The following is a 12,767-nucleotide window of genomic DNA, read 5'->3' as shown; positions in this document are numbered from 1 at the left end:
GCAGTTGATTTCATTATCTCAGATATGCAAGTGGCTGCCACCTGCCTCTAGCCACTTTAGCCCTAGCTAATTTTTTAACGGGGGGAGAGGGAGATTTTAGGTGGAGAGCGGTAGTTGAGATTTCATCTTTGAATTCCACTCTCCGATTTTGTTCCCCTTTATGTATTCCCTTGTCTCAAAGCACTATTAGTTTTGTATTTTCAGAGCGCCCCCTGGCAACAGAGCAGCTTGGTCGGCTCCCGATCATTCTGGAGTCGCAAAGTACAGAAAGGGAGAAAAGTTCACATTCAGCTACGCAGAGTGTGGTTGGCCTGGATTGCTCAGGGACAGGTGAGTTACACTTGCCAGGGTTACAAACGAGCTTCAGGAGGAGGATCCGGTCCCTACATTAGCGTCGGTGGATGGGTAAGGAGGGGGGTGGGTGCTCAGGTCGGCCTTGGCAACTTGCCTGGGGTCTGGAAGTGCAGGGAGACATTTTAGCCCGGGCCGCCCACGGGCGCTCCTCTGACAGAGAAGAGGAGGAGGCGCGGCGTAGGGAAGGGAGGACCCACTAGGCGTCCCGTCCGGCCAGGAGTCGGAGCAAGGAGTCCTCCTGGGAGTTTCCAGCCCAGGCGGCCAGGACAGCGGTCACGCAGCAGCCAAGAGACGCGCGCAGTTGCTTCTCCATCCTCCTCCCAGCGCACTTAGGCCCACACCCCCGGGCGCCCCGCCCTCCGCGGCCTTATAGAAGGGGCCAGCACCTCGCGCGCCTCGGAGCGACAGGCTTCCCGGAGCCGACGGCGCGGCTGCCTGAAAGCCCAGGCGCCGCGGCCAGAGGAAAGAAGTGAGGCGGCGGCTACGCCCCGCATCATGGAGGGCAGCCCAGCCCTAGCCCCAGTCCGGGTGGACACCGACCTTCACCGCCGCCCGCGCCCCGTCCGCCAGCTCCCGCTGCTGCTCTCCGGGCGCCGTCCTCTCCTCACCTCGAAGCCAACATGAAGGAGACCCGGGGCGACGGGAGCGCCCCTTTCTGCACCCGCCTCAACCACTCCTACCCGGGCATGTGGGCGCCCGAGCGCTCCGCCGCGGCGCAGGGCAACCTCACGGGTTTCCGGGACCCCCGCGAGGACTGCGGCTCGGTGTCGGTAGCCTTCCCGATCACCATGTTGATCACCGGCTTCGTGGGCAACGCGCTGGCCATGCTGCTCGTGTCGCGGAGCTACCGGCGGCGGGAGAGCAAGCGCAAGAAGTCGTTCCTGCTGTGCATCGGCTGGCTAGCGCTCACGGACCTGGTCGGGCAACTGCTCACCAGCCCGGTGGTCATCGTCGTGTACCTGTCCAAGCAGCGCTGGGAGCATCTCGACCCGTCGGGGAGGCTGTGCACCTTCTTCGGTCTGACCATGACTGTCTTTGGGCTCTCCTCGCTCTTCATCGCCAGCGCCATGGCCGTCGAGCGGGCGCTGGCCATCCGGGCGCCACACTGGTACGCGAGCCACATGAAGACGCGCGCCACCCGCGTCGTGCTGCTCGGCGTGTGGCTGGCAGTGCTCGCCTTCGCCCTGTTGCCAGTGCTGGGCGTAGGCCAGTACACCATCCAGTGGCCAGGGACGTGGTGCTTCATTAGCACCGGGGGAGGGGGCAACGGGACTAGCCCTTCGCACAACTGGGGCAACCTCTTCTTCGCCTCCACCTTTGCCTTCCTGGGGCTCTCGGCGCTGGCCGTCACCTTCGCCTGTAACCTGGCCACCATTAAGGCCCTGGTGTCCCGCTGCCGGGCCAAGGCCACGGTGTCGCAGTCCGGTGCCCAGTGGGGTCGGATCACCACCGAGACGGCCATCCAGCTCATGGGGATCATGTGCGTGCTGTCGGTCTGCTGGTCGCCGTTGCTGGTACGTAGTTCCGGCGAGTGCGGAGGTCAGGGTGGGCGTGCGTGGCGGCGGGCAAAGGAAACCTCTGGATGTGGCAGCACCTGCAGGGTGTGTTTGCAACCACAGAGGACTGGAGAGGCCTCTGTCCCCCTACCTTGGTTGTGGCTTCAGAGTTGAGCTACTCATTTATTTGCTGAGCACCTTTCAAGTGCCAGGCATCGTATTAGGCTTTGTTTATGCACAACTGGAGACCACCGGGCTGCTCACATTCTAATCAGAGAGAGTAGGAGGATGCCCAGCTGTCATTTCAATGCACGTGCAGAGATACGGGTTTCTAATAGGTGCGGTGGGAGCAGAATGGCTATGACAACCGTAGCCTGGTGCTGTGCGTTTTCTCATTTCAAATATCTTTTGCAAGCCGAGGCGATTTTCAATCTGCGGAAGTACCCTACGTGCGGCAGCAGGCAGGCACAGCCGTCTCGCAGCTTCTGAGGCAGTGTGCACTTGCCCAGCAGAGCCCGGCTAACCTTTCTTGCAGGCTCACTCTTGACTGGAAACGGGAGAGGGAAGATAAATCTTGCTGCTGCAGCCTGCCTCGGCCCTTTGGAATGGTGCTGTACCCTCTAGGAGTGTTTGAACCGACATTCAGTCAGTGGGACCCCAAGGCCTGGGAATTCTCTGACCAGCCTTTGCTTGTCCTTGTGCCAAACATGCAGGGCTGTGGCAAGGCCAGTCCTGAGATAGGATGGTAGGAGTTTCTGTACTTTCTAGCTCCTCACAGAGGGGCAAAGCTTGGGAACAAGTGATGTTTACACTTGCTCCTTGTGTAACACCCAGTCTTACCTGGTACTTTCCAGATTTTCCTCTGTGGTACTTTTAGCTAGAGATTTCTGTGACTAAGTGTTGTTTAGAAATACCTGATGAATGGGTATTTGTTTAGGTTCCAAGCAGCCTGGCTTACTAAGGAGGTATTGCAGAAAGAGTGACCTGGTCATTGTGGCAGAGTTAGAGCAGATTATATATTGGACCTGGAAAGTTATTAGACAGTTGTGAAAAACTTCTGAGATCCATGGACACGGACTCTCCTATAGCTTTTCTTTTTGGTGATGAAGTATACATAACATGAAATTTACCATTTTTAAGTGTGCAATTCAGTGGTATTAGGTATATTGACATTGCTGTACACCGCATTTAGTTTGAAATTCCTTGTATTTAAAAACAGAAACTTGGTTCCTTTTTCCTTCCCACTCTCCCCTGCATTTGACAAAGCAGATATTCTAGAATACCTGTGTTTAACTGGTGTAGTATATTTAGAGCACAAGTCTCGGCTTCAAATCAGGGACATGCGGTGACAAGGAAAGTTATGTCAGGACCTAGCTGCTCATAAGTCACTGTGTGGTCACGGTTCTGCGTTCCAGGAGCTGGAACTCAGGCTGATGTCATCACCATGGCTTATCAAGACCAGCACCAATTTTAGGCATATTTACTTGTATGGTTGAGGAATGGGGTACATAGGTGGCCAAACGGAAAGGGGAAAGAGTTCTAAAAAATAAACATTTATTAATGTGGTAATTAACATAACTTTAAAGGCAAACAGAGTATCTGAATTTTTCACAGCTGTCATTTGAGCCTGAGTTTGCTCTTATCATACACTTTATATCTTTGAGTTTGCTCTTTGAGTTTGCTTTTATCACACACTTTATATCCAAAAAGAAATGCAATTAAATCATATGAAGAAAATGCTTACCTATATAGTTAACCAGATGCAGAGAAACTATGTAGTGTGTTTTCATTTCAAAATTTTGATTCTAATGCCACGGGCATGGTAGCCCTAAGAATTTAGATCAGTTTTGAAAGTTGTAAGCTAGGAGGGCAAAACTCACTCTCTTAAGAAAGACATATTTGGAACTAGTCCTATTTAATTTCTGCATTTAAAAAATGTTAATTGGTTTGCAACTTTTTATCAGACACTCTATTGATTTGGTTCTCATAAAAACAGTAAATTTAAAATGAAATAAATTCAACATGTAATCACATTAAAGAGGAGAAATTCATGGTTTCCAAAGTAGACATTTTAAACCAAAGGAAATGGTTCTGTCTTCTGTTTTGTGCACCATTGAAGTTAAACCTTCAAATATCTTCAGAAAGATCCGCAGTAAAAAGTTATTGCAGAGGAAAGAAATTGGCAAAACCACTTTCTTAATAGGTTAGGGAATTTAAGAATAAAAACACTAGAGCTTAGTGAATTGAATTTTTAATGTATTAATGTTGAACTGAGAGATCTTTTTTACACCTGTTTTTTTTACACCTGTTTTATAACTATAGAAAAATATAGATTCCTTATTAGCTTTTGTTGAGTTGGGCATAAGATACTGATCTAATTATTCAAACTCCTTACTTAAAAGGACCCTGAGTATATCTTATTTTGAAGACTATCACAACTATAATAATATTCAATGTTACTGTTGGAAAACTTAGCAGAGAAGAGATACCATAATAAGAAAACGTCCAACCTGCAACAAGTTTCTGCTACATAAATACTTAAATAGAGCTTTATCTATGGAGCAAACAAAACTTTTTTACTTTTTCTTTTTCCCAGAAACTTCACAAAATACAATGCAAGATGTGAAATTGAGAATAGAGTGGGAAATGATGTCTCTGTGATGGATGACCTACGATTCAGGGTTGCTTTATCTTTGTGTGTGGCATCAAATCCTACTGGAATCAACCAGTTGACTCAGCAATGCAATCTATTTGACTTTTTATTAGTATTTTATTTTTCTATGAACCAAATTCACCAAATAGTCCACTTATTAGACATGATAGCCAAGTTTCCAGAAACAGGAATCACCTCAAAGTATAATTCACCAAAAGCCATGAGTACATTTTGTGTTTGTGTAAACCTGATCACCCCCCGCAAACAGGTGGAATGTGGCTAACACTGTCACTCTCTTAAAAATAGTAAATATAAACTAATACTGTGAAAAGTGAGGCTTGAGGAACAAAGTTTATCTTCTATGACTTTGGAACTGGGTAAAAGCAGCCGTAGAAACTTTTGCCTTTAGTCTTGAGCCTGTGAATTCTGCTCAGTATCCACAAATGCAAATAGGGATGCTTCTGTTCAAGAAGATACTTTACAGCATGGATGTGACTTCTTTTAAATGTAAGGAATCACTGATGTATTTTGACAAATGAAACTTGCCTTAAATATACCACATATGATAAATATATGTGATAGATTATTTACAGAGGTAACCCGGTTTATAGTACAGAAAAGTATCATGGAATTGCTAATTTTCTCTGCCTGTAAATTTCTGCCTTATTTAGGATATTGCTTCAGGGACAATGATTGCACATGTGAATTGGCATTATAGGAAAAATCTTCTCTAATTTGTTTTTATGAGAGTTGAGATTATTCAGAATTCTTTACTTTTTTTGTTTAATACATTTTAGGTACTGTGGAAGGGATATTAAGTAGAAATATTGAAAACTGGTCAAAGAGCTATAATCTGTTCAGAGAAGCAGAATCCCCACGTTTATGAGTGAAACAATTAGAGAACAATGCAAGATCTGATGTAATTAGTGCCTTTGGTTCTGGAAGGAATGTCCATCTGAATTTAGCAGAGTAGACTTCAGGGAAGAGGAGGGATGGCAGAGCTTGACCTTGCAGCTGAGAGTGAGTGTGCCCAGAAACCAGAAAAGAGTGTGTCCACTAGAACCATGGGGAAAATGCTTTGAAAAAGTTTATGGAATCAGATTGAGGTTGTTAGGATGAACATGGGATGAGGACAGCGTTCTTTTGCCAGTAAACCATAGGACCTCTATTTTGGGTTTCTGAATAGGGAAGAGAGTTTTTAAAAGATTGATAGGGCTGTGGTGTGTGGATAGATTTGGGCTGGAAAATGGGAAAGAGAGATCAGTTATGAGTTGTTTTTGCAAGTCAGTTAGGGCTTTAGGGTAAAGATAGTGGGAAGAGATGAGTCAGAGAAGGAAAGGTAAAAGAGAACTAAAGTTATCAGAAATGGTTGATTTAAGGAGTGATTGACTGACAAATATTTCTTCTGAATCTATCCTCTTCATTGTGGTTAATATTTCACATCCATTATCCCACTTAACTGCATCCTGTAAGATTGTCACTATTTTCTACATCATTCAAAAAATGCAAGTATAAAGAATATTAGAACTAGATTTCATTTATTTTCAGTTTTTATTGTTGTTGATTTGTTTGTTTTTGCTTAGATAGAGGAAAGGAGTTCTAGCTCTAATAGTGGGCCCTGGGCAACTTATATATCTTCTTATTTGTGAAGTATGGAGGTAGAACAAATAGACATATAAGGTATTTTTCCCATTTATGTTATTCTCAAGTTCTCTTACTGGGAAGAATGATGGTTCGATGAACAGGAATGGGAAATTTGGAAAGGAGACTGGATAGCCAATTGGGTTTTTGTTTTGTTTTGTTTGGGGTTTTTTTGGTAAGAAAGGGCTCCTGAGTCACTGGGGTTTTAGACAGAGTACATATGGTGATGGTGGATTATCTAAATGATATATCTAGAAACCAATATAACTTGAAGATTAATGAGATAAATCAGGGCTTAAAAAAGGCAGATTTTTTATTTTAAGCATAGCAGAGAGTGCCAAGAATTAAACAGTTCTTAAGCCGTTCTATTTGAAGAAATTCAGATGGCCTAGAGTTGTAACATAATTGTGACTCATTGGCCTTTCTCTTTTGAAAAAGGTGTAAAGGTCAAGAAATCAATTATGAAAGTTTCCACGGGTTCAGTTTTCTGGGAATAACCTTCAGGAATATGTGCTGCACACATTTGTAACAGATGATGATTCCCCTTGGGGTGCTGAGGGGTGGTAGTGAGGGATTCCGGGTCATGTTTCAGTTTCCAGTTCTGGCCTTGCATTGTAGGGAAGCTGGGAGGGAAGTCTTCCCTTAAACTCATTACATTTGTGTAGTATTTTTTAAAAAGATTTTATTATTTGAGTAACAGAGAGCGGGGGAGGGTCAGAGGGAGAGAATCTCAAGCAGACTCTGTGCTAAGCATGGACACCAACACGGGGCTCCATCATGGGACCCCGAGATCATGAAGTGAGGACCCAAATGAGCCACCCAGGTGCCCCACATTTGTGTAATATTTTTTCTATTTCACCAGTGTTCCACATTTGTCTCACTCATGCCTTAAGTCTCAAAGGTCTACAACTGTAACATGTCAAAGTTTGACTACCCCATTTTCCTCAATTCCTTATCGTAGAGATAAGTAGGAAGTTAGTATTTCAATTCCCGCCATACTTCTTGAGGATTATTAAATGGCCTCTCAAGTAACCTTTTATCCTTAGAAAATTCCAACTTCCACAGATTAAAAAAGGTAACCAAAGGAGCCTGATTTTCCTTGGGGTTCCCCTTCTGTCTTGACCCCTAAGTATATGTCGATATTTTACTGTAAACATAGTAATTCATTCGTATGCAGAAATGCCAGTTGGACAGTGAATGACTTCTTTAGCAAGGTGAACACCACACTCACACACCTACACACACACACACACACACAGAAGTAGCATTATGGAGTGCCAAGAAATTCTCTGTGCTCTTTACTCAGAACTCTCGTCTCTCCATTTTTTCATTGGCTACTTCACCCTGCGGTCAACTGACAGCTGCTGAGCAGTCATCCTTCCTGGATTGCCCAAGGTGTCAAGTTAGAAATCACTTTATTGGAAAAGGCTTCCTTGATCCTCTCTAGACTTGGTTGGGTGCTCTGGCCCTTTGGTTCCATAGTACCTACCTTGCATTTCCCAGTCATAGTCTGAGTCACACTTCATTGGACATATTGGTTAATTGACCTCCTGAGGCGAGGTACAGTATCTATCTTGTGTCTTGTTCGTTTCCCTGAAATGGTCATAGTTACATGCCATACAAGGTATGCCCAATATATGGTTATTGTTTGAATATCTAAGCACCCAAATCAGAAGACACTACCTGGTCCTAGTTACATAAGCAATTAATTGTGTGACTTTAGACAATTTACTTGTTATCTTTGTGAACTATTTGCTTTTCTTTGGCAAAGTAGGAATAAAAATATCTACCCAGCCCATTTCATAGGACTGTAACAAAAACCAACATAAATCTATGTGAGAATAATTGAGAATATCCCTTTAATATTACAAATACTACTATGATGTTTTACTGGATAATACTGTTGATTTCTTGTGTTCAGATAGACCTTTCCCCCAGGAAACTGAAGAAAAGAGACAAGTGATGTTTCACAACTCTATTGGTTATAGTTCCCTGGGGGTAAAAGATGTGCGGTGCAGAATGGAACTTTTCAGAAAAAAAATACAATAAAAATGGTAAATCTCAAGTACATAAATTTTTACAAGGTATTATAATTCATCCCTCCTCCACTCCCCATGCCACCGTCTCTCTTCTGCATTTTGTCAGCTCTGGAATCCTTTCCCCTTTATGGCTGTCAGTTAATTAACTCTCTAAATCTAAAACATGCTAGGTTCCATCTCCCCTTTCCCTAAACCTGGAGGTGTAACTACTACCTCACCCTCTGAAGACCTCTGCCACAGGTCTAGAATGTGCCCTCTGTTTTTCCAGTCATACACTTCTTTGTATATTCTTCTCTGTCCTCACATAAATGTTTAGGTCGAATTAATTGTGCATGTCATTATTGTCGTTGGTCAGATTGTTCTGCAGACTTCTTAAGGGTAGATCTGGTGACTCAGTTGTCCTCATCTCTTCGCAGATGATCACTAATGTGAGGCTAAACAGAATTTCCACCACTGACTCAAAGCCTAAGATTGAATTTACATAATCCTTAAATGAGGCCCAAGTGTGAGAATTGCAGAGTTGTAAATTGTCTCACAATTTGACCAGGTCCTGACAAGACATTAATATTTTCTGTAGTCTACAAATAGCACAGAGTATGATTTTCCCATCCAGTGGCCCTCCTAGATGGTCTCTTGGGCAACATTCATAAGAAAGACATTTCATTGAGTGATTTTGGCACTTATTAAAAATGTATAATGTTATTTTACCAGTACCTATTTTTATGATAGGAAATTGAAGAACCATAAATCTAAAAATGAAAGATAGTGGCAGAGATGGAAGAGGAGGCTTGATTTTTCATGCTTTAACTCTGCTAGAAAGAAGGAAATTAGCTAATTTAGGTAAAAGTTATATAATAGAAGTAAAAATAACAGTACTATTTTTTTAAAATCTTGAAAATACAAAAATAGAAGGTCAAGTTAGAACTAGAAGCCTACTTAATTTAAGCAATTACTGAGCCTCCAAAAAGTCAAGTGTAATTTAAAAGATATAGTTTTCACAAATCTTTTGATATTTCTAAAAAAAAATGTTTGTTTCCTGAAAGTAGATTTGATCTTTTCCCCCTACTTTCTGAACTTTATAACTGTCATTTTCTGTGGTTGAGGATATGCTTCTATTGGTGTGACTCAGGAAAATTTGGAAAAAGAAATATGTTGTTAATGTGGAAAATGCTGAAAGAGAGATTGTAAAACATAAGAAGCATGTGGGGGAATTCACCAGATAGTAGGGTAGAGCTTTCACCATGGTCCTGATGTATAGAATTTCCCTGATAATGTCCTGCTGCCGACCACCGTGCATGGGTCTGGTAGAACACGAACATCTGCGTTCCTCTGCCTCAACAGTCTTAAGGCACGAGTGACAGTTAGTGATGAAATGCCCCCTGACTCGTGAGCACTCCTCTCTGATTCATTAGAACAGAAGAAGGTGACTCGAGAGCTAGGTGAGGGCCACAGAGAGAATAAGGCCCTGGGAAGCAAAAGACCGGAATTCTGGTGTAGGCTTTACCACCACATGATAGAAGTCACTTTATCTTTCTGGTTTTCCCTTCCTCATCAGTAAAATAAAACCATTATCAACTCTAACCTTCCTTTCAGCTCTGACTTCCTGTGGCTTGAAATAGATAAAACTGTCCCTCGTGGACATACTGTTTTAGATGCATGAGGGAAGACACCCAACAACTTCCTCGAAAGAGGCAGGGAAATGTATGCAAGTGGGCAAAGTATATCACACATTCTTTTATACGGTCATTCTATAAATATTTTTTGAGGGCTTTCTGTGTGCCTGCTATTCTGCTCACCCTGGTGGTACCGTAGTGACCAGGGCTGACTCATATGATTGTACGTGTTGAGCAGTTACGTAACTCTAGGGGGCACTGTTCACATTATATTCTAGGTGAATGACCCTTGTTAAGCAGTGTGCAATCTGTGCTATACAATTTTCTTTCATGAAGCTTTCAACCTCCTGAGGTAGCAGACAGTGAAGAAAAATCATTCCAATAAATAAATGTCACCAGTCTCATGGGTCATTACCACGGTTGCTCTCACTGCCACATGGTGCTGCTGGGGCAAATGGGCCTTGTCTGGGACCAAAGGCAATGCTACTGGTCTACTGCCATTCTGACACCCTGCTGGAGCATGTCTCTACCCAGGCTGTAGTAGGTCTGTGCTTGGGTGCCATTGTCAGAGAGCGCAGTAATTCACACCCGTAACTACAGCCATAAAGCTCAGCAGTAATTACCCAGAGGATAACCACAATGCTACGGTTTATGGACCCAGGGGGCAGCTGGCCTCAGGCCACATACTGTCTGGAACCAGCCTTCTTGGGTCTTTAGTCTCTGGGTTGTGCTCAGATCACCTCCTGACAAGTTTGCCTTTCCGTTCCAATGAACTTCCTTTTAAGACTTTCCATGTCTTGGGACACCTGGGTGGCTCAGTCGTTAAGCACCTGCCTTCGGCTCAGGGCGTGATCCCAGCGTTCTGGGATCAAGTCCCGCATCAGGCTTCTCTGCTGGGAGCTTGCTACTTCCTCTTCCACTCCCCCTGCTTGTGTTCCCTCTCTTGCTGGCTGTCTCTCTCTCTCTGTCAAATAAATAAATAAATAAAATCTTAAAAAAAAAAAAAAAAAAAAAAAAGACTCTCCATGTCTTTTCCCTTTACTGAATGTAGCCAAAGTCACTCTACTCCAAGTTTCTTAGCTTCAAATCTTGGGAGGAGAGGTTAGGTCTGCCAGCCCCTCCCCTTTTTTTTCCCAGAAAGCATGATGATTTACCTCTTCCTAAGTGATCAGGGGTGTGTACCAAGAGTGTTATGTGGATTTTCTTGTTATACCAATTTCTACTATGCCAACCTACTCATTCTACATTTACCAAAGTAATTGCTTCTTATTCTGTGAGGTCTGCTCCAATGTGACTTGCTCTGTCCACCTGAAGAGAGAAATGGGGGGTAGCTTCTGTATCCCCTTACATATATTACTAAAACAATAAGCATGTTATGAAGGCAAGAAAAAGGTCCTTTGGCAGAGTGTCGAAGAGGACTCTTTCTTCATCCCTTGGTGAGGTGTGGGGTGGCTAAGGAGGGTCTGCTGAGAAAATGTCACTTATGATGAATCTTGAGGGATGATGCTTTGAGGAAAAAAGAGCAGTGTCTGAAGTTATCAGTATGGGAAGGAGCGGAAGCATCAGAGGAATGGACAGAAGGCCAGTGGACATACTGGAGAGAGAGAGCCTTTAAGGTGAGGCCAGGGAGGCGGGTGGGGCCAACTATGCAGAACCCTGTGGGCTCTGTTTGGGCGTTTATATTTTCAACTTAAGTGTGATGGAAAACAACTAAAAGGTTTGTGTGTGGAAGTGAGTTGATCTGCTCTATGTATTAAGAAATATTGCTCCATTTTTGCTTCCTGAATTAGAGAGGCAGGGTGTCAGAGCCCACAAATACTAAGGTCAGATGGAGACGTAGAGTCATTAGTAAAGAAAATTTCTTTCCCCCAAGTGTTGCTTAGAACGAAGGGAGGGACATAGTTTGGCACAGAATGGAGAGGGGGCAGAGTCTGTGCAGGTGCATAGAGGAAAAAATAGAATCAGGTGTGCTAGGAATGGTAAGAAAGTCTGTTTTTACTGGGTGTTATACACAAATAATGACTCATGGAACATTGCATCAAAAACTGGGGATGTACAGTATGGTGACTAATATAACAAAATAAAAATTATTTAGAAAAAAGAAGTGTGGAAAATAAATCCAAGCTCCAAAAAAAGTCTGTTTTTATTGAAATATGTCTGAGAATATTAAGAAATGTTATGAGTCAGGGGCGCCTGGGTGGCACAGCGGTTAAGCGTCTGCCTTCGGCTCAGGGCGTGATCCCAGCGTTCTGGGATCGAGCCCCACATCAGTCTCCTCCGCTATGAGCCTGCTTTTTCCTCTCCCACTCCCCCTGCGGTGTTCACTCTCTCGCTGGCTGTCTCTATCTCTGTCGAATAAATAAATAAAAATCTTTAAAAAAAAAAAAGAAATGTTATGAGTCAAAAGGGATTGAGGGATGAGGGAGACAGAAGTGCTTTGGTAGATTCTCATGAAGATTAGAAATAGGAATTTATATTTCATCTTGGGCAAGTTGTATTGCTTTTCTACACTCCTGTTCCATATTTGTAAAATAAGAGGGTTCCCATTATAAAATCTCTTGGCTTATGAAGGTCATTTAGTAAAACAACTCATCTAATGTTTGACATCTTTCTAGAATATTCTTGGTGAGATAGTTTAAGCTTTGAACACCTTTACTTCCAGGAAATTTGTTGCTTTTCATAAGGCACTTAGAATTCTCTTAGAGCCAAATACTATGCTGGGTTCTATCTTACCAACAGTTGTTTGTTTTAATTTCTTACAGTTACCCTAAGAGGTAGGCATTACTGGCTCCAATTTACAGACAGTGAAGAAACGAAAGCTGAAAGAGGTTGTGATTCATTTAAGATAACAGAGCTAGTAAGTGGCCAAGCTGGGAGTCAAAGGACAAGCTCTTTTCTCCAAGCCATGGTGCCTCAGATAGCTCAATTCATCTTGAGTTGTTCTTTCTATTATAAAAACTTCAATTCCCTT

General features: G+C 43.4%; 1 protein-coding gene across 6 annotated transcripts in view; it reads left to right on the top strand.

Annotated features, from left to right (window-relative positions):
• Positions 1 to 358: 358 nt before the first annotated feature.
• Positions 359 to 12,767, top strand: part of PTGER3 (prostaglandin E receptor 3) — an 81,725-nt gene continuing 69,316 nt past the window's right edge. The window contains exon 1 of one of the 6 annotated variants that reach the window (XM_087866000.1): positions 359 to 1,868. In XM_087866000.1, the coding sequence (XP_087722126.1) occupies positions 975 to 1,868 (894 nt within the window). In that variant the 5' untranslated portion in view covers positions 359 to 974. The remainder of the gene's footprint in view (positions 1,869 to 12,767) is intronic. The other 5 variants (XM_045802024.2, XR_006780436.2, XM_087865999.1 and 2 more) reach the window with 5 other exon arrangements.

The sequence above is a fragment of the Ursus americanus genome, chromosome 12, assembly GCF_024610735.1.
Source record: "Ursus americanus isolate L20-20 chromosome 12, mUrsAme1.1.p, whole genome shotgun sequence".
NCBI classification, from domain to species: Eukaryota; Metazoa; Chordata; class Mammalia; order Carnivora; family Ursidae; genus Ursus; species Ursus americanus.
This window is presented reverse-complemented; position numbering and strand designations above follow the sequence as displayed.